The sequence below is a fragment of the Priapulus caudatus genome, unplaced genomic scaffold (genome assembly GCF_000485595.1).
Source record: "Priapulus caudatus unplaced genomic scaffold, Priapulus_caudatus-5.0.1 Scaffold101, whole genome shotgun sequence".
Lineage (NCBI taxonomy): Eukaryota > Metazoa > Priapulida > Priapulimorpha > Priapulimorphida > Priapulidae > Priapulus > Priapulus caudatus.
Genome location: NW_014577162.1, coordinates 262,036 through 280,724, shown reverse-complemented (window position 1 = coordinate 280,724; position 18,689 = coordinate 262,036). Strand labels below are relative to the sequence as shown.

General features: G+C 47.7%; 1 protein-coding gene across 1 annotated transcript in view; it reads right to left on the bottom strand.

Moving 5' to 3' along the window:
• Positions 1–18,689, bottom strand: part of LOC106805125 (ATP-dependent RNA helicase DDX54-like) — a 37,419-nt gene that overhangs the window by 753 nt on the left and 17,977 nt on the right. The window contains exons 2-21 of the mRNA XM_014806606.1: positions 15,032–15,239; positions 14,555–14,625; positions 13,694–13,882; positions 12,390–12,439; positions 12,092–12,133; positions 11,718–11,813; positions 11,129–11,312; positions 10,795–10,926; positions 7,322–7,405; positions 4,889–4,920; positions 4,767–4,777; positions 4,367–4,504; positions 3,944–4,026; positions 3,412–3,553; positions 2,980–3,044; positions 2,406–2,597; positions 1,213–1,355; positions 857–964; positions 425–532; positions 50–162 (exon numbers count right to left, since the gene is read on the bottom strand). Coding sequence (XP_014662092.1) covers positions 50–162; positions 425–532; positions 857–964; positions 1,213–1,355; positions 2,406–2,597; positions 2,980–3,044; positions 3,412–3,553; positions 3,944–4,026; positions 4,367–4,504; positions 4,767–4,777; positions 4,889–4,920; positions 7,322–7,405; positions 10,795–10,926; positions 11,129–11,312; positions 11,718–11,813; positions 12,092–12,133; positions 12,390–12,439; positions 13,694–13,882; positions 14,555–14,625; positions 15,032–15,239 — 2,191 coding nt within the window. The remainder of the gene's footprint in view (positions 1–49; positions 163–424; positions 533–856; positions 965–1,212; positions 1,356–2,405; positions 2,598–2,979; positions 3,045–3,411; positions 3,554–3,943; positions 4,027–4,366; positions 4,505–4,766; positions 4,778–4,888; positions 4,921–7,321; positions 7,406–10,794; positions 10,927–11,128; positions 11,313–11,717; positions 11,814–12,091; positions 12,134–12,389; positions 12,440–13,693; positions 13,883–14,554; positions 14,626–15,031; positions 15,240–18,689) is intronic.

Genomic DNA, 18,689 nt, shown 5'->3' with positions numbered 1-18,689 from the left:
TTCTTGAGCCAAGCACTCATTATATCATATATACATTCTAGCACTTTACCTTTAAACTTGTTGCCAGACTTCCAGCTATGGGGTTTTTCGTCGTCGTCGTCGTCGTCATCGTCATCATTGTCCTGGTGGGCAACTTTGTTCTTCTCTAACCACTCCTGGTATCTAAATCAAAGCTTGATAAGTATAATAACGATAGCAAATTTCTAGCCAGTTTACCACTTCAGTGAGGATGAGATTCTACTGGAGACCAGTATTTCGCTTTAAACGATCAAACCTGAATACGTTGTTTGCAGCTGAAGGCATTTCACAGTGCTCTGCTGATGTGCTTCATATCAACTCGCCTGATATCTGACTAAATTACAAATTGGATTTGACCTGTAGATGCAATGAACTTCGGGGCCCAAGTAAAACGTGATAAGGATACTTTTTCGTCTTGTACGTGGCTGGAATCAGTGAGCCACTCTCAGTCTTGACCTTCTTTTTGTTGGGATCCGTCGAGCCTTGCTGCACAAACTTCTTCTTTTTACGATCCCTGAAGAAAATGAGAGATGAAGTGACAACGCCTCACTGAGATCTAGACTGTATTGCAAAGAAGAATGCACCACGGCGTGCTTGATCGCTGCTAAATTTTTCTCGTCGGCTTCCACAAAAACGATTTACGACGTCATCTAACACCACATAAAATGTCGGTCACACCACACAGGTCGACAAGGCACTTGCCATTTTCTGCTTCAACATTTGATACCGGACAGAACATGTAAGCGATTATGAGAACTTGCTATTGGCAATAATTTGCGATATAATAGGGTTTCAACTGCAGAACCACACAGTATAGCAGGTAATTACAATCACATACCAGACGAGTTGGCTGTTGGATTTTCTCATCTGTGATTCGTCATCAGCTGTCAGATCTAACATGGCACTTGCTGCCTGATGATCAAAGCCACTGTTGTCTACGCCCAGCCTAGCACGGAGCACAAACAAAACAGTGCAAGGGTTAACTGAACGATTCATGAGATCTTTCCAGAAATGCGCATCTTAATTTTGTTTCATAATTCAATAAATATATAATAGGCACAACAAAATCTTCGATTATAGTCGCATAAAATGCCTTGAAGTTTAGTTAAGAAAACGGCTCACCCTAAACCTCAAGTATTTACTATAGTTTAATCGAGTAGCTTCTAACTGTCCTATTTCCCGTGCGGTGCTTACTCTTTCTCGGAGTTTGCATCTGCCGATTTGTATGGTATGTAAAACTCATCATCTTTAACACCAAATCGTCGTCTCTTCTCCTTTTTCCCATAGTCAAACCCGTCTCTGCATCCTTTAGGAGCAACGATGCGTACAAATGTGTTCTGTGTGAAAATTTAAGCAGAATATTACAAACTAATTAAAATTTCAGTTGGCTTCCGATTCAGCATTGAATACTTACTGCACCATATGTCTATTTTGGACATTTTGCCTCTAGCTGCTACGGCAGTAATTACATGCCCAATTTAACATTACTAATGGAAGATATATATATATATATATGCACAGTAATACCCTGCATTAGGTAAGTAATGTGTTTCAGTAAAAACCTTTGTAACACGAGATTCCGTAATATGTATCACATTTCCCATTGAATTCTATTATATTATTGGAGATATGTTCCTATGAAAAATCTTTCAGCTAAATGATATACCAGAAGGATAATTATAAATGCAATTAAACATTTTTAATGCATATATTAATGATTTAATTAAGTGACACAGTATCATGATACTGCTGGGAGTGAAAGGGTGTTTAGAATTTGAATTACTTGGAGGTATTGGCAGGAGCACTATTACCAGCTGGCTTTTTTTATTATCACTATCATTGTTGGGTTTGGCCCCTTCATACTCTTTACCTAATAAGGATCTAAAGTTGGTTGCAATTTACATTGGATCTTCTCTCTGTACAGCCCTTTGTACCAGTTGATGTCGTTGATAAGTAATATCAAGAACGAACACATAAACTATGATTCTTGGTAACATACCCGGAGTATATTAGACTCAGTGGGTGTACACGCAGACATGTCATAAACAGCCGTTGCACGTGTGCATGTGTAGGTCCAATCCAATGCAATATATAGTGGTACATTACACATATCAAAGATGCCCGGCCCTACTTGTTTGGTAAATGGCTTCACATTTATCATTTAAGTTTTATTTAGCTGATTGAGCACTGTACTTATTTAGTAGAAAAAGCCCAATACAGGAAAAATCACATATTTGCTCATTTGACCTAACCAGAGATATCAAAACGTGGGGTATTACTGTATATCGTGTTCATGATTATTTCATAGCTGCATATATCGCTATCACAATTTTACCTGTAAGTATTAGCACCATTATTGCAGTTGTATGTGAACATCATCACTGTACCTGTATATCTGCATCACTACTCATCTCTTGTCTTTTGGTACGTTCGTCCTCTGCCAGCTCCTGTATCTGATTACTTAGTTTGTGCTCTTGTTTCAGCTTGTTTCTCCGGATTGCAGTCGAATGCTGATCTCTCTTGGCCTTCATCATCTGATAGTTGGCCGACTTTGCATGAGATTTCACTTCAAATATCGTCTGCGAAAAATTAAGCAGAATATTATATTACAAACTAATTCAAATTTCAGTTGGCTCCTGATTCAGCGTTGAATACAGAATACAAATGAAACAGCAAACAAAGTGTTAATGCGCTCATTCAAGAATACTCAGACACAAATTTTTATAACATGGGTCATCAACTAATAAAATATCAAAATTTTAAATATCAGCTAGGAGATTATAAATAGTTCTGTGATGCTGATACACAAAACGTAGTAAAGATAATACACAAAACCAGGAATCCTTGCATTAATTATATCATAACTGGCGTTATAACTGCACACACGTACAACATAAAACAAAAATAAAATGCAAACAGAATGACCAGTATATACAAGACCAACTGTTGTTGAGCACTCACAGATTTTGGCCTATATTGCCTCATGCTGTTCAGCAGTTTACATTTGTCTTCTTCCATATCAAGCTCTGTTCAAAAGAATTGGAATCGAACCAATCGGTTCAAGCATAGCTGTGAACATAGGACCATATATATGACCATTCAGAGATTCGGTGCTAATGTACAACAGATAACACGATAATTTATGTGATCATTTTGGTGATTACTTTGACTTGTGTTGTGCATTAATTACTGCTATATTTAGTGTTGAAGATCTTATTGCAGACTCATTCATTCTGCTGTGGACTCCACCTACAGAGGGCATGAAGGGAGCTCCTTGGACCTCACTGATAATAATGTAATTTCTACCCCCTGCGATGTAAAACATGTAGTTGTAACATAGTGAATTTATTATCATAAAATAAACTGGATGTTAATATATGTACAGACACTTACCACCAGTTGCGATTACAGGGTGAACGTGAATAAGTCGATCATATACTTCTTCTTTCACCCGTTTCGACGACTCCACAGAAGCGAGTGGTCTGGACTTGAGGTACTGTTGCATAGCATTCTTGCAAACTTTCCTCATGCTATCCTACATTATGGAAAATTCAGAAAATACAGAAATACCCTGCATTTCAGAAAAACGTTTGTAACATGAAATTCTGTGAAGGAAATCACATTGTCCCCATTAACTTCCATTCTAAAAATGGAGATTCATTCCTATAAAAAAGTTTCAGCCAAAACAAGTAGATCTAATTCCTCTCAATTACCTCTAACACAAGCACAATTATAAATGTAAGAAAATATATGGGCGAATTTGAGTTATTGTAGCACAGGTGTATTGCTGTATAGTTCTTGCACAGCTAATTGACAAACTTTGTCATATGTACTTAATTATATTACTATTACTTTACACTTGTTTGCTACAGAATGTAACTAAAATCCAGAAGCATACAAACAAGACATGAGGGGAATGATTTACCAAATCGGATCCATCGTGCAATGTTCTTATGTGGTCATTGTGTTCATCTATGATACTTTGTGGTATGGTTCCATAAACAGCATCTGAAATGTTTTTCAATAAGTTAAATGAACAAAATGCATGAAAAACAAGTTACTAAATCTAAGTTACAAAATTTATTATATGCTGGGGAAATGCAGATAATTTCCTGCTCCTGATTGTTATATGAAAGCAACCTTCAGTACAAATACAAAATAGAGAGAAGACCTAGTGTAACTCTCTTGAATTCTCATCTCTTTCTTAATCACTGGCCATGAACATGAAAGTCACGCATGCACAAGGAACGAATCAGCAAAGGGAAAAATTCCAGCAAATGTCGCCCAAGTTACCCGATGGGGAACGATTCATTCTACAAGTCGACTACTTATGTACACGCCCACAAACCGTGGCTCTGTGTTGTCTTGCTGCTGGCGTAATTCATGGGTCGTCCTAGGTACAGATGCAGGTCCAACACGTACGAAACCTCGTCGACTGCTACCAGCGAGTACGCCGTGCCGCTCCTTCCCGCTCTCGCGACTCTCCCTGCGTCACAACGTCAATAGTTGCACACATAAGAACCAGCGACGACAACAATCGCGAGTGCCGAACCAGCTACGTAATTACACGTGTATCTAGCACTATAATAACAAGCGTTTCATCGAGGGCGCGGATCGTCGACGAGTACCGCGGCCGACGCGACACGCCGCATGAGCAGTCTTCCCTGCCGCCACATCATCTGTGACCTGCACCTGGGGCTGTAACCCTACTCCCTACTCTGTGCCGGATCCGGGTTACCCCTACTCACCTACTCTGTGCCTGACCGGGTATACCCCTACTCACCGTTGACTCTGTAGTTCTGACCGTGGTATACCCTACTCACCTACTCTGTGCTGACCGCGCGCTATACCCTACTCACCTTACTCGTGCACAAACAGGCCTTCGCCTTGCCCGCCGAAAGTCTGTAAGTTTGCGACGTCTGTCGAGCATGCGGGATGTCAGATGCCTGCCGCCGCCACGTCCGTCACCAGCAATCACCCGCACACCTTCCTCGCACAACTTCGCTATGCTGCATCTTCGCCCTGGTACTGTAATGATCGCCGCATGCCTGCCTACCACGCTCTACGCCGGCACTCGCATGCCCGGCCTAGTTATGATGCAGTAACTAGCGGAACGTAGGAGATCGTCGGAGCCCTAAGCAGTAGCACGGCTTAGGTATAGAGGAATAGAAGTGCTACACGTACTAGCCCGCCACTCTCCTCTTTTTCAGCGCCCATGCCGCCCTGCACAGGCCAGAAGTTAATCTGCCCTTGCGTGCTAGTCAAGTTCATGCAGACAGGGTAAGGCTGACCGCAAGCTGCCTACGTATGTACTTGCGCACTCGGAATCGTCCTGGCCATGAGTAGAGAATACTAGCCCCTAGGACGTTCAGCAGAGAGAATATAGCCTTCTGGTAAAAAGACGAAGCTGCTTACTATAGTCACGCCGCATCTCGGATAGCCGGCCTGCCAGAATAGTAACTGCCTCTGGCGTAAGTAGATATGAGTCAGATGAGAGCTTGATCACTAGGGTAGAGACTGTACAGCCTACGTCCGCCCACTCTGCCATAGCTGTGCTCTGAGATGCGTTATACTTGCCCCCGGCTGCCTTATTGTAAGAATGTATGCTAGCGCCTAGACAGAAATGATGTGCTTACACGTTACTTGCGCATTCTACTGCATGCCAGAGCCTAAGATGACGCAGTAGATGGGTACTAGCCAACCCCCGCGTATATGAGCAGAGAGAAGATGCAGCATTCTGAGCGTAAGCCAGCAAGCTCCTATGCGATTACACTCGCATGCCGCGCCTGACTGCGAGAACTGTGATGCCAGGAAGAGACGACAGGAGGGAAGGGGGAGCCACCTAGGACACCTCCGATGCCGGCCTGAGAGAGTAACTGTGATGCCAGAAGCAGAGCACAGCAGCGTAAGGAGGAGCACCTTAGGAACACGTCGATGCCGGCGCTGAGAGCAGTAACCTGTTGATGCAGCGCCAAGCAGAGACAGAAGTAAGGGGCAGCACACTAGCGAACACTCGATGCGGCTGCTGAGAGCAGTAACTGCGCGCTGCAGGATAGAGGGAGTAAAGAGAGAGCCTGTAACACGTACGCGCACTCCAGATGCGCGGTCCTGAAGAGAAGGCTACACTGTCTGAGAAGCAGGAGAGAGAGAGAGAGGCCTAAGAGAGCTCCTAGGAACACTCGCCATGCCGGCCTGAGGGTAATACTGTGATGCAGGAGATGACACAGTAGGTAAGGTGCGAAGACCTTCAGGAACACTCGAATGCCGGCCTGTAGCAGAGTAACTGCGTGTGCCGAAGAGAGAGGTCCAGAGCAGATCTGTCACGTACGCGCACTCGATGCGGCCCTGCGAGGGTAACTGCCGCGAAGAGAGAGAGAGAGGAGAGGTAAGGAGAGCTCGCTAGGAACACTCGCATTGCCGCGCTACTGAGAGAGTAACCTGTGATGCAGAAGAGAGACAGAGGGAAAGCCGCAAGGGAGTGAGGCTCCTAGAACACTCAGATGCTGGCCTGAAGAGTAACTGCTGATTGCAGGAATGAGAGACAGAGGTAAGGGGCGAGCACCTAAGAACACTCGCATGCGGCCTGAGGAGTTAACTGCCGATGCAGGGCAATGAGGGGCTAAGGCGGGAGCACCTCAGGAACACTCGATGCCGGCTGGATGCAGAGAGTAACTGCGGTGCCGGCAAGCAGAGAGAGAGATGCGTAAGTGGAGCCTCTAGTCGAACAATGAATGCGGCCTGAGTGAGTAACTGTGATGCAGGAGAGAGAGGTAATGGGGGCAGCACTAGACAAACACTCGCATGCCGCGCCTGATGAGTAACTGTGATGCCTAGGAGAGGACGACGCGTAAGGCCGCGAGCACCGAGTGAACACTCAGATTGCCGCTTGCCTGAGAGAGTAAACTGCCGGTGCAGAGAGATGAGGATAGGGGGAGCACCATCAGGCGCACTCAGATGCCGCGCCTGAGAGATAACTCGTTGGATGGAGAGAGAAGAGGCGAAGGGGGAGCCCCCCAGGAACAACTAATCGGATGCCGCGCCACTGAGAGAGTAACTGGTAGATGCCCCAGGAAGAGAGAGGGAAGCGCTTGGGAGCACTTAGCGAACACTGATGCCGCCGGCCGCTGAGAGATGCTTAACTGTCCGTTACAGGCACGAGAGACAGAGGGAAGCGGGAGCACATAGGAGACACTCGGATCGCCGAGCCTATCGAGAGAAGTAACTGCTTGATGCTCAGTAGCAGACAGAGGGAAGGGGGAGCCCTAGCGCAACACTCGATAGCCGCCGCCTGAGCCAGAGGTACTGCGCGTGGCCATGCAAGTAGATGCAGGGAAGGTCGACGAGCCTGTACACCTACGCCCACTCGATGCCGGCCTTGAGAGAGTAACTGTCGTACAGGAGAAGAGGAAGGCTGGGGAGGCCTAGAACACTCGGATGCCGAGCCTGAGAGAGTTAAACTGCTGAGCAGGAAGAGAGACAGAGGGCGTAACGGGGGAGCACCTAGGACACACCTCGATGCGGCTCTGGGAGAGATGTAACTGTCGCCCTACAGGAGGAGAATAGAGGCTAAGAGTGGAGCACCTAGAGAAACTTCGATGCCGCCTAGAGAGTAACTGGTGATGCTAGGAGAGATGCACAGAGTAAGCCCGACGATGCACCTAGGCGACACTCGCCATTCGCCGGCTCTGAGAGCAGTAATCCTGGCCTTGTGTCGCGTAATGAGTAGCCAGACCGTAGGCTAATGGGAGCTCTTAGCGCCACTCGATGCCGCGCCTGAGAGAGTAACTGCTGATGCAGGGTAGCAGAGACAGACCAGTAAGCGCCGGCGCCAGCACCTCAGAAAACACTCGGCATTAGCCCGGCCTGAGTGGACGTAACTGCTGATGCTAGGAAGAGAGACCAGTAGCGGAAGGGGGCAGCACCTAGGAACACTCAGGATCCGGCCTGAGAAGAGTAACTGTGATGCCAGTAGAGAGACAGAGGCCAAGGGGGAGCACCTAGGAACATCTCCAATTGCGCGCCTGAGAGAGTAACTGTCTGACAGGACGAGCAGACAGCAGGAAGGCTGGGGCACCTAGAGCAACACTCGATGCCGGCCTGAGAGATAAACTGTCGTACAGGAAGTAGACGCAGCGGAAGGCGCGGACTCACTAGGCAACACTCAATGCCGGCCTGAGAGAGTAACTTGGATGCGAAGAGCCAAGAGGTAAGAGAGAGCTGTACACTACGCGCCACTCGATTGCCGGCCTGTCAGAGAGAGAGGAGAGAGGCTAATGCGGAGAGCTGCCTAGGCAACACTCGATAGCCGGCTCTGAGAAAAGTAACTGCTGAGTGCCAGGAACTGCTGATGCAGGAAGAGATGACAGAGGGAAGGCTGGAGGCACCTACGGACACTCGATGCCGGCCCTGACCAGAGAGTAACTGTGCATGCCAAGTGAGAGAGACAGAGGTAAGGGCCCGGAGCACCTCAGCGAACACTCGAATGCCGGCCTGAGAGCAGAAGTAACTGTTCTTACAGACGAGAGAACAGACGGTAAGGGGGCAGCACCTAGGCCAACACTCGATGCCGCGCCTGTAGAGCAGTAACTGTGATGCAAGGAAGAGAGACAGAGGGTAAGGGGAGCAACCTAGAGACACATCAGATGCCGGCCCTGAGACGAGTAGACATGTCTTAAGGACGAGGACAGCAGGTAAGGTGCAGAGCCTGTCTAGGAGCACTCCGCATGCCCGCCTGCACCGTGAGTAACTGCTGTGCATGGAAGACAGACGCCGCGAAGGTCGCGCTAGCCCCACCTATGAACACCTCCGCATGGCCGGCCTGAGAGTAAGTAACTCGATCGTACATGGATGCAGAGACAGGGCGAAGGGGAGCACCTCAGGAACACTCGATGCCTGGCCTGTGAGAAGTAAACTGTCGTAAGGCATAGAGAAACAGAGGAAGGGCGGACACTAGGAACACTCGGATGCCGCCGCCTTGAGAGGCTAACTGCGCGAAACGGAGAGATGAGCAGAGAGAGAGGTAAGGCGCAGACGTCTGTACACTGTACGCCGCACTCGATGCCGGCGCCTGCAGACGAGTAACGGTTGTCGTACAGGATACGATAACGAGGTAGGAGCAAGGCATAGGAACACATCGTATGCTGCCCTGAGAGAGTAAGCTTGTTGATGCATAGAGAGAGACAGAGTAAGGCGGGAGTCCTAGAAACACTCGATTTGCCTGGCCTAGTAGAGAGTAACTGTTGCCACAGGACGATGATGTACAGAGGGAAGGGCGCCGAAGCTCTAGAAACACTCGATGCCGGCCTGAGTGAGTACTGTTTACAAAGGACGAGCAGACGAGAGAAGGCCGGGCAGCCACCATAGGCACTCGTGCCGGCCTGAGAGAGTAACTGTGATGCTAGGAAGAGAGAGAGCAGGTAAGGGGGAGCACCTGGAACACTCGATAGCCAAGCCTGAGAGAGTAAGACTGCTTGCTCACAGGCACGCAGAGACAGTCAGGGGAAGGGGGAGCACCTAGGAGACAACTCTGATGCCGGCCTTGCAGAGAGTAACTGATGATTGAAGAGAGCAGTGAGAGGTAAGCGGGGGCACCTAGAACACTCAATGCCAGCCTGAGGGTTAACTGTTGTACAGGACGGAGAGACAGAGGGTCAAGCGCGGGAAGACGCTAGACACTCGATGCCGGCTGAGAGAGTAACTGTGATGCGAGGAAGCAGAGACAGAGCGGAAGGGCTGGAGCACCTTAGGAGCACTCGATTCCCGGCCTGAGTGTCAGTATACTGTTGTACGGACGAGAGAACAGCAGGCAGAAGGGCGGAGCCCACTAGGAACACTCGATGGCCGGCTCTGAGAGAGGAACTGCTGATGCTAGAAGAGAGCAGAGAGCGTAAGCGGGGGCCGCCACTATGAAAGCAACTCGATGCCGGCGCCTGAGTGAGTAATCTGTTGCTACAGGACGCGAGACAGAGGCGAAGGGGCAGCACCTAGGAACACTCGATGCCGGCCTGAGAGAGTAACTGTGATGCAGGAAGAGAGACAGAGGGAAGGGGGAGCACCTAGGAACACTCGATGCCGGCCTGAGTGAGTAACTGTGATGCAGGAAGAGAGACAGAGGGAAGGGGGAGCACCTAGGAACACTCGATGCCGGCCTGAGAGAGTAACTGCGGTGCCGGAAGAGAGAGAGAGAGGTAAGTGGGAGCTCCTAGGAACACTCGATGCCGGCCTGAGAGAGTAACTGTGATGCAGGAAGAGAGACAGAGGGAAGGGGGAGCACCTAGGAACACTCGATGCCGGCCTGAGAGAGTAACTGTGATGCAGGAAGAGAGACAGAGGTAAGGAGGAGCTCCTAGGAACACTCGATGCCGGCCTGAGAGAGTAACTGTCTTACAGGACGAGAGACAGAGGGAAGGGGGAGCACCTAGGAACACTCGATGCCGGCCGGAGAAAGTAACTGCGGTGTGGGAAGAGAAGGAGAAGTAAGCGTTAGGAGCTGCAGATCTAGATGTACACTATGTCTATATGGCATAGGAAGAAGGGGTAGAGCGTTTAAAGGTAGTAGGGATAATAGGGAGAGTAACTGTGGCATTGGAAAGTTAGAGCAATTTCTGAAAGTGAGAAACTTAAATGTGTCTTTTGCCCTTTGATCAGGAGTCGGGCATTCTTATGAAGTTCTACTGAGTGCTAAAACTCATAGCAATAGAGTAAGCTGACTGTTGTAATTCCCTATCTACGGGCATTGTAGGATTGATACTGTCATTTTGACGCTGGGTGCCTTACCTCCTTCAGGTACTCCACGTGGTGCTTTGTCGCAACGAATATGACAGTCTGTTCCGAGGGCTGTAGAACGTTCTTAAGAAGGTGCAGCAACACAGCAGTCTTATCCTCCTCTCTGCACTGCAGGAATGCCAGCTGACCAATCACAAAAATGGTACACGTATCAGTGGCTTTCTAATTAGAAGCTTTTCAACAAAGTAATGTGCACGAGACTCCGTGAATGGCCGGTACACGACCCCGTGACATATTTACTCTTCATTGGTGATTCATCCGATTTCACTAACGAAAACGATGCAAATCCACATGCGTCTGAAACGTTATGAACAAGTGCGCACACCTTTAACTGTTCGCTAAGTTTTGTGTCGACATCGAGGCGAATGAGCACAGGATCGCTGAGGCCTGCGCGCGCAAAATCCGCCAGCAGACGGGGCAGCGTCGCCGAGAAGAGCAGCGTCTGCCGAGACTCCGGAAGCCGGCTCAGGATCTCTCTCAGCTGCTCCGCGAAACCCATCTCAAAAAGTCTGCAAGATTAGATGGCTAGATGTAACCATGGCAACGGTGGAAAATTAAATGGCCGCGCCAACTTCCCAACCGTCTAGAAATCATTCTCGCATCATGCAGCTAAGCTGGTGCTACACATGAATCGCGGTCCTACTGCTACAGACCCGCGTGCATGGCTTTCAAAAAATCTGCAGACACCTCATTAGATGAATAGATGGTGAATGAGTAAACTCACTTTCCCCGTATCAAATTCGTGCAGACAAAAATACGACCAAATTGACGCATGTCGAAGTAAGCGCAGTGCGTGTCCATATTTATATTTCCCAGTGATCACCAACACTAAACTATACAATTACACTTTAAAGGCACTGAGCAAGCACGATTGAGTGTGATCCTTGCACCCCAGCTGTGGCTACGTAACACACCTATCAGCCTCATCAAATACGATATATTCCACCGCACCCAGCTTGAGATCCATCTCCATGAGAACGTGCAGAAATCTTCCGGGAGTTGCAATCATACTGCAAGTTATCAAACGAAAGTTTCAATAATTTGAAAGCGGTGACATCATTCGCAGAGCAAACCGCATTGCAACTCGCTTTCACTTATACGCATGCACAATGTTACATGCACTTCAAAGGTGCTCCTTGATGTACAGTCTGGTTTTCTATATCAGAGTTCATTGTTAAGAGAAGATCATGTTATCAGGAGTATCAATAACAAATGATGCTATGTACCCTGACATTATCAGTATATGTCAGCTCTACCCACTACACACATGAAGAACTTTTCTACTTACATGTCTGGATTGGCATGAATAGCAGCAAACTGATTGTCCATGCTGCATAAAAAATTGATTTGCAAAATTTTAGATAGATGTCACCTTTAGCTAGCCAGTTGCCAAATGTGTAAGCAGAGACATTATGTATGCTACAGTAGTTATATGCCATTTTCAACCTGATGATAAAAACATAACCACAACTAAGAATACAATTAAGTTTACTTATATAATATGTGTGTGTGTATCACAAGATTTCTATTGCATTAAAAATAAATAACATATAATAGGTTACCAATGGCAACCAAAATTAACTCACCTGTCGCCACCAAGGATACAAGCAATTTTCAAAGAGGTATATTTCCCAAGCTGAAAAATATAATAGATACATATGGCGCGCTGACCACAAAAATTAACAAAGTTCAAGCTCAAAATTGGATTAATTGCTTCAAATGTCTTTATTTGCTTCCATTTGTGATGTATTGAAGACAGTGAAGACCGATAATTCAATCTGTAATAAAAATTATATACATACAAAATACCATAAATCAATAATTATTGCACAATTAAAGTTTCCTTTGTGTCCTTCTTTCTGTGCTTGTGTAACATAGCATACTTGCCTAATATACCTTGCAAGTCTATCTCAATAAACAAATCCTAAACTTTAAACATTGACTCTGATATGGAATCACTATTCCTATCGTAAATTCTAACTAAACGCATATTTCACTACACTGTATCTCCTAATGCATATTCTATCTTTGTACACATACTGCTTGTAGTTGTACAGTGTACACCAAGCATAAATCTAAATCACCTTATACTCTGTACCAAGCGGCAACAAATCCTATGGCAATGTCACTGACATAGCACTTATATTATAAGTATACATTCTCACACACGTGTTTACATGAATGACCAAAATTTAACATATCCCTTTACACACTTATCAATAAGTTCTCATTATCTAAATAAAAACACTTCTTTGGCCGGAACTAAGCAGTTTACTGCCGCAATGCTAGGCTTACTGGTGTCCCCTTCACACAGCACACAACAGTAAAATTTGGGGAAAAACTGAAGAGCTCATTCACAGTGACTTGACGCTGACAGACACAAAGCGCAAGTAGAGCCAGTGCATCAAATGGCTTCGAACATACACGTGGTCGAGTCGTATTTGCCGCCCGAGATGTAGCGCAATGGTGTTGTCAAACAAACAACCACTAACCTAATCGCCGTTTAAACCTGCTATAAATCTTAAATACTTCACCGCAGCCAAACCTATAAATATCCGGCTTTTCTGCTATTCTAATAAACAAATATACCATCGCTCTTAAAAAGATCTCCCACAATAAGATTTTAAATCCGATTAAACAAAACAACAACAAAACTTTTCGCTCAGCGAAACAACATACATTCACAATTGTTCAAGCTCTTAGCTAGGACATATCATTATTCTCATCACTATGTAGTGAATCAATTTAATATAACTGTTAAATGTGGGCCAAAGTGGTGCCATTAAATTCTTCTTTAAATTTAAAGTTACAAGTGCATGGCGTACCATCCCACGTTTGCACGAGTATAAGAAAGATGTGACATTCGTTTTACTTAAACATACACACTTGCCTCTTTTGTAAACTTCAAGGTCTGTAAAGCCAATTCCCTGGTTGGCGACAGTACGATTCCCCTCATCCCTGCCTGTGCATTGTGCACCTTCAGCTTCTCATACATTGGTATGAGGAAGGCTGCGGTCTTCCCACTGCCAGTTCGTGCCATAGCAACAACATCCTTACCCTCCATGATTACAGGCATGCACTGCAAACCAGTTCAAATTCAATACAGATAAACTAGAAAATTTTGCAAAAATAAGCAACTTATCATTAATATCATCTGCTAAACTAGTAACAAGAAAAAAGAAACATTTGCTGTACTATTTATTCACACGGTTTGGCATTTTGTGGTACCTTTTAAAATAAAAATGTTTAACTGTCAAAAATTTATTATTGAATTTTTTGAATAAATCATGATATAAATACACAATTTTACAAACTATCTATTTTGTAGTAAATTCAAAATGCAAGCATAAGCTGCGTTCACACGAGGAGGAAGTTGCATTCACACGCTAAAATATACGTGGCTTGCTTAGCCACGGCTTGCTTAGCCGTGAATGCTCCGGCTTGCTAAGCGCGGAATCATATTCCGCGCCAACTAAGCCCCGTATATTCGGCACCACGCTGGCCGCGTATTGATTGATTGAACCTAGACTGCTACCCGTTCGCTGCACGACGTTAGGGTAGCGTGTGGAACTGTCGACCGGGTACCAGTCTATATTATACCGCGCTAGCTAAGCCTCGAATCTCGTGTGAACGCATTTTAACCGGCCTTAGCACCAACTAAGTACGGTACCAGCTAAGCCGTGTATACGTGTGAACGCAGCTATAATGGAAAAACCTTGGTTCCAACTTAAAAGTTATCTTTTCATATTACCTTTCTTTGAATTGGGGTTGGCACTTTGTAGCCTTTCCTTATTACACCTTTGAAAACTGGATGGCTTAGACCTAGATATAATAGTTTTTAGTGAATAACACACCAATAAAAGTACACACTCGCAATGGTGTGTACAACTATCAGGTACCTAAAGACTTTATAATATGCTTCAAAATAAAATTGTTATACTTGATTTCATTTGCTATTACATACATGATTACATGAAGGTCTGACACTCCTAATAATTATTTAGGAATAAAATATTTGTGTAGTAATAGAAAAATAAACTTTGTTGGTATACGTATATAGCAACCCGAATAGGTATTGTAAGTATAGCTGTTTGATATAGGTAGTCAGACAGGCAAACACGCAGGCTGATAGAAGGACAGATACCAAGATACACATATATATGCGAGTCTACCATCTGAACGGATGTTAAGATGTCTTGTTTAGCAATTCATAAAAAAATGTATATACCCATTGATTGGAAACCACCCGATTTCTTTTTCTTTCTGTTCATCGCTTCTACTAGTTTTCTTGTGTCTGGTTCATTATCCACATTGTCTTCACCCAAGTCAGCTGATACACTACCACTCATTTTGATGGAGGATGGTGTCGCAGAAGATGGAAATCCAAAATTTCCATCATCATTTAGTTTTACAAATTTTAAAGGTTCATCTTCTATCTGAAATGATGAAAGGATTAATTAGCTATATATATATATTCCATGATAAATTTATAGCACAGACACAATTGAACGATTTCCATAAATAAAGTATTAAAGCGCAACATGGGAGTATACCAATTATTGTAAGACTTTTTGTGTAGCTTCTATAAACATTAGTAGACTACAGATGAAACAGTGTGCAGAAATCAATTTTTATTCCAACTATTACTACATTGACTTCAAAAATACCAAGTGAATGATTGCCAGGAAATGGCTTAGTTTTGTTTAAAAGTTCAACCAATTGATGCAGTAGTTTTAAACTGTAAACCTGAATAAACTACTCAGGCATTGGCGGTGGCTGTGTGATTCGGGGTCTGTGGCACTAAGTGAAACAAGCGCCGCAGAGTGACAGCGCTCAACTGATGTGTACTGTAGCCGGGTATTCTTCTGATAAACTCACTGGCAACCGAATCAAGTGCGCCCTCCCGCCACCGCGTTGATCTTTGCTATACCGGTAGTACAGTAATAAAGATATAGCTGATTAACTTTAATGACTTCGCAATATTAACGTTATCATGGATATGCGTCAAGCGCGAGCATAGTGGTGGTGGTGGGGGGAGGAAGAAGGAGGGAGGGGGCTCTAATAGCAAAAGCAGTTCAGTTCTTTGTTAACAGCAGGGGTCGAAATTAGCGGTATCCCGATATCCGCAGCAGGGTTCTCCCTACGTTGCGCAAACGGGGCGCGCGCGCCCCGTTTGGGAAAACTCCCCCGTTTCAATCGTTGCGCCCCGTTTAAATTAGGAGATCGCTTCTCTCTTACGCTCACCCCTCATCTCTTTCCGCTCAGTCCCGTCCCGCTGCCTGCTGCCTTGCCTCACCCTGCCTCTCCTTCCCGTCAGCCCTCCTCTTCCTTCTCCTCCACGCTCCCTTCTCTCCTTCCCTCACCTCATACTCTTTCCCTCACCGCCGCTTCCTCTCCTTGCCTCAGCCCCTCCATCTCTTTCCCTCACCTCCTTCGCTTCCTCCCTCATCTCTTTGCCCTCACGCGTCGCCTTCGCCTGCTGCCTTCCTCAGCGACTGCATCTCTTTCCTCACCGCCGGCCTTGCCTTGCTCCTTCCGCCTCACCTCATCTCTTTCCCTACGCGCCTTCTCCTCTCCTTCCTCAGCGCCTCATCTCTTTTCCCTCCACCCTCTTGCCTTTCCCTGCACCTCATCTCTTTTCGCCTCACGCCCTTGCGCGGGCGCCGGCCGCACCGCCTCTCCTTCCTCACCCTCATCTCTTTCGCCTCACCGGCCGCTTCCTCTCGCTCCTCACCCTCATCTCTTTCGCCTCAACCGCGCCTTCTCTCCGTTCTCTCACCCTCATACTCTTTCCCTCAGGCGCTCCTCTCGCTGTTTCGCTGCACGCCTCATCTGCTTTCCCTCACCGCAGCTCTGTCTGCTCTTCGCCTCACCCCCCTCACGCCTCCATCTTTTCCGCATCCATCCCGCGCCTTTCTCTCCTTCGCCTGCACCCTCATCTCTTTCCCTGCACCCTGCCTGGCTCCTTGCCCTCACAGGCCTCATCTCTTTCCTCACCGCCGCTTCCTCGTCCTTCCCTCACCCCTCCATGCCTCTTTTCCTCACCCTCCTCTGCCTTCCCCACCCTCTATCTCTTTCGCCCCTCACCGCCCTTCCTCTCCTTCCCTCAGCGCCTCATCTCTTGGGCGCTCCACGCGCCCTTCCTCTCCCGTTCCTCACCCTCATCTCTTTCGCGCTCACCCTGCCTCTGCGCTTCCCTCACCGCTGCATGCTCTTTCCGGTCACCGCCCTTCCTCTGCGCTTCCTCACGCTCTTTCCCGTCACCGCGCTCTTCCTCTCACTTCCGCTCACGCCTGATACTCTTTCCCTCAGCCGCCCTTCCTCTGCCTTCCGCATCACTCCTCATTCTCTTTCCCCTACCGCCGCTTGCCTCGTGCCTTCCTCAGCCCTCATCTCTTTCCTGCTCACCGCTGCCTCTGCCTTGCCTGCACCTCATCTCTTCCATCACGCGCCCTTCCTCTCGCTTCCCTCACCTCCATCTCTTTCGCCTGCACCGCCCTTAACTGCTCGCTTGCCTCACCCTCATCCTCTTTGCCCTCACCCTCCTCTCCTTCCCTACCGCTGGCATGCTCTTTCCCTCACCGCCTCTGCTCCTTTCCCATCAGCCCTCATCTCTTTCCGCTCACCCTCCTCTCCTTGCCCTCACGCCTCATCTCTTTCCCTCACGCCTTCCTCTTCCTTCCCTCACCCTGCATGCTCTTTGCGCCTCACCGCCCTTTCCTTTCGCGTTCGCCTCCACCCTCATCTCTTTCCCTCACGCCTCGCTCTCCTTGCCCTGCACCTCATCTCTTTTCGCTCAAGCGCGCCCTTTCCTCTCCTGTCCCTGTCACGCCTCATCTGCTTTCCCTCAAAAGGCACCATGGAGGACGCCTTCCTCTCCTTCCGCGTCAGCCCTCAGATCTTTTCCCTCACCGCCCTTCCTCTCCTTCCCGTCACCCTCATCTTTTTCCGCCCTCACCCTCTCCTCCTTCGCGTGCACCCTCATTCTTTCCCCTCGAAAGTCGCCCTTCCCTGCTGCCTTCCTCACCGCGTCATCTCTTTCCTCACCGCCCTTCTGCTCCTTCCTGCACCTCTCATCTGGCTTTCCGGCTCACCCTGCCTGCTCCTTCCGCTCACCTCCATTCTTTCGCCTCACGTGCGGCCTTCCTGCTCCTTTCCCTGCACCCTCATCTCTTTCCGCTCACCGCCCTTCTTCCTTCCTCACCCCCTCATCTCTTTTCCTACCTCCCCTCCTCTCCTTGTCGTCACCCTCGCTCTCCTTCCCCTCACGCTGCCTTCCTTTCCCTCACCTCGCCTTCCTCTCCTTCCCGTCACCTCATCTCTTTCCCTCACCGTGCCGCTTCTCTCTTTCCCTCACCCTCATCTCTTTTCCCTCACGGCTCCCTCTCCTTCGCCTCACCTGTCATGCGTCTTTCCCTCACCGCCCTTCTCTCGCTTCACCGCTCCACCCTCATCTCTTCCCTCACCGCCCGTTCGCTCTCTTCCTCACCCTCATCTCTTTCCCTCCACCGGCCCTTCCTCTCCCTTGCCCGTGCAACCCTTCCTCTCCTTCCTCAGGCCCTGCATCGTCTTTTTCCCTCACCGGCCCTTTCTCCTCGCTCCCTCACCCGTCATCTATTTCCGCTCACCTCCCCTCCTGCTCCTTCCTCACGCTCTCTGTCCTTCCTCCACGCTCTTCATCTCGTAACCCTCACCTCCCTCTCCTCGTCGCTTCGCCTCACCTCCTTCTCTCTCCTCTCCTCTCTCACTGCTCCTTCTCCCTGCCTTCCTTCCTGCCCTCTTCTCGCATCGCCTACACGCTCCTCTCCTTGCACCTCACCTCGCCCTGCCATTTGCCGTTCCACTCACCCCTCCCTCCCTCTCTTCCTTCACCCCACCTCATCTCG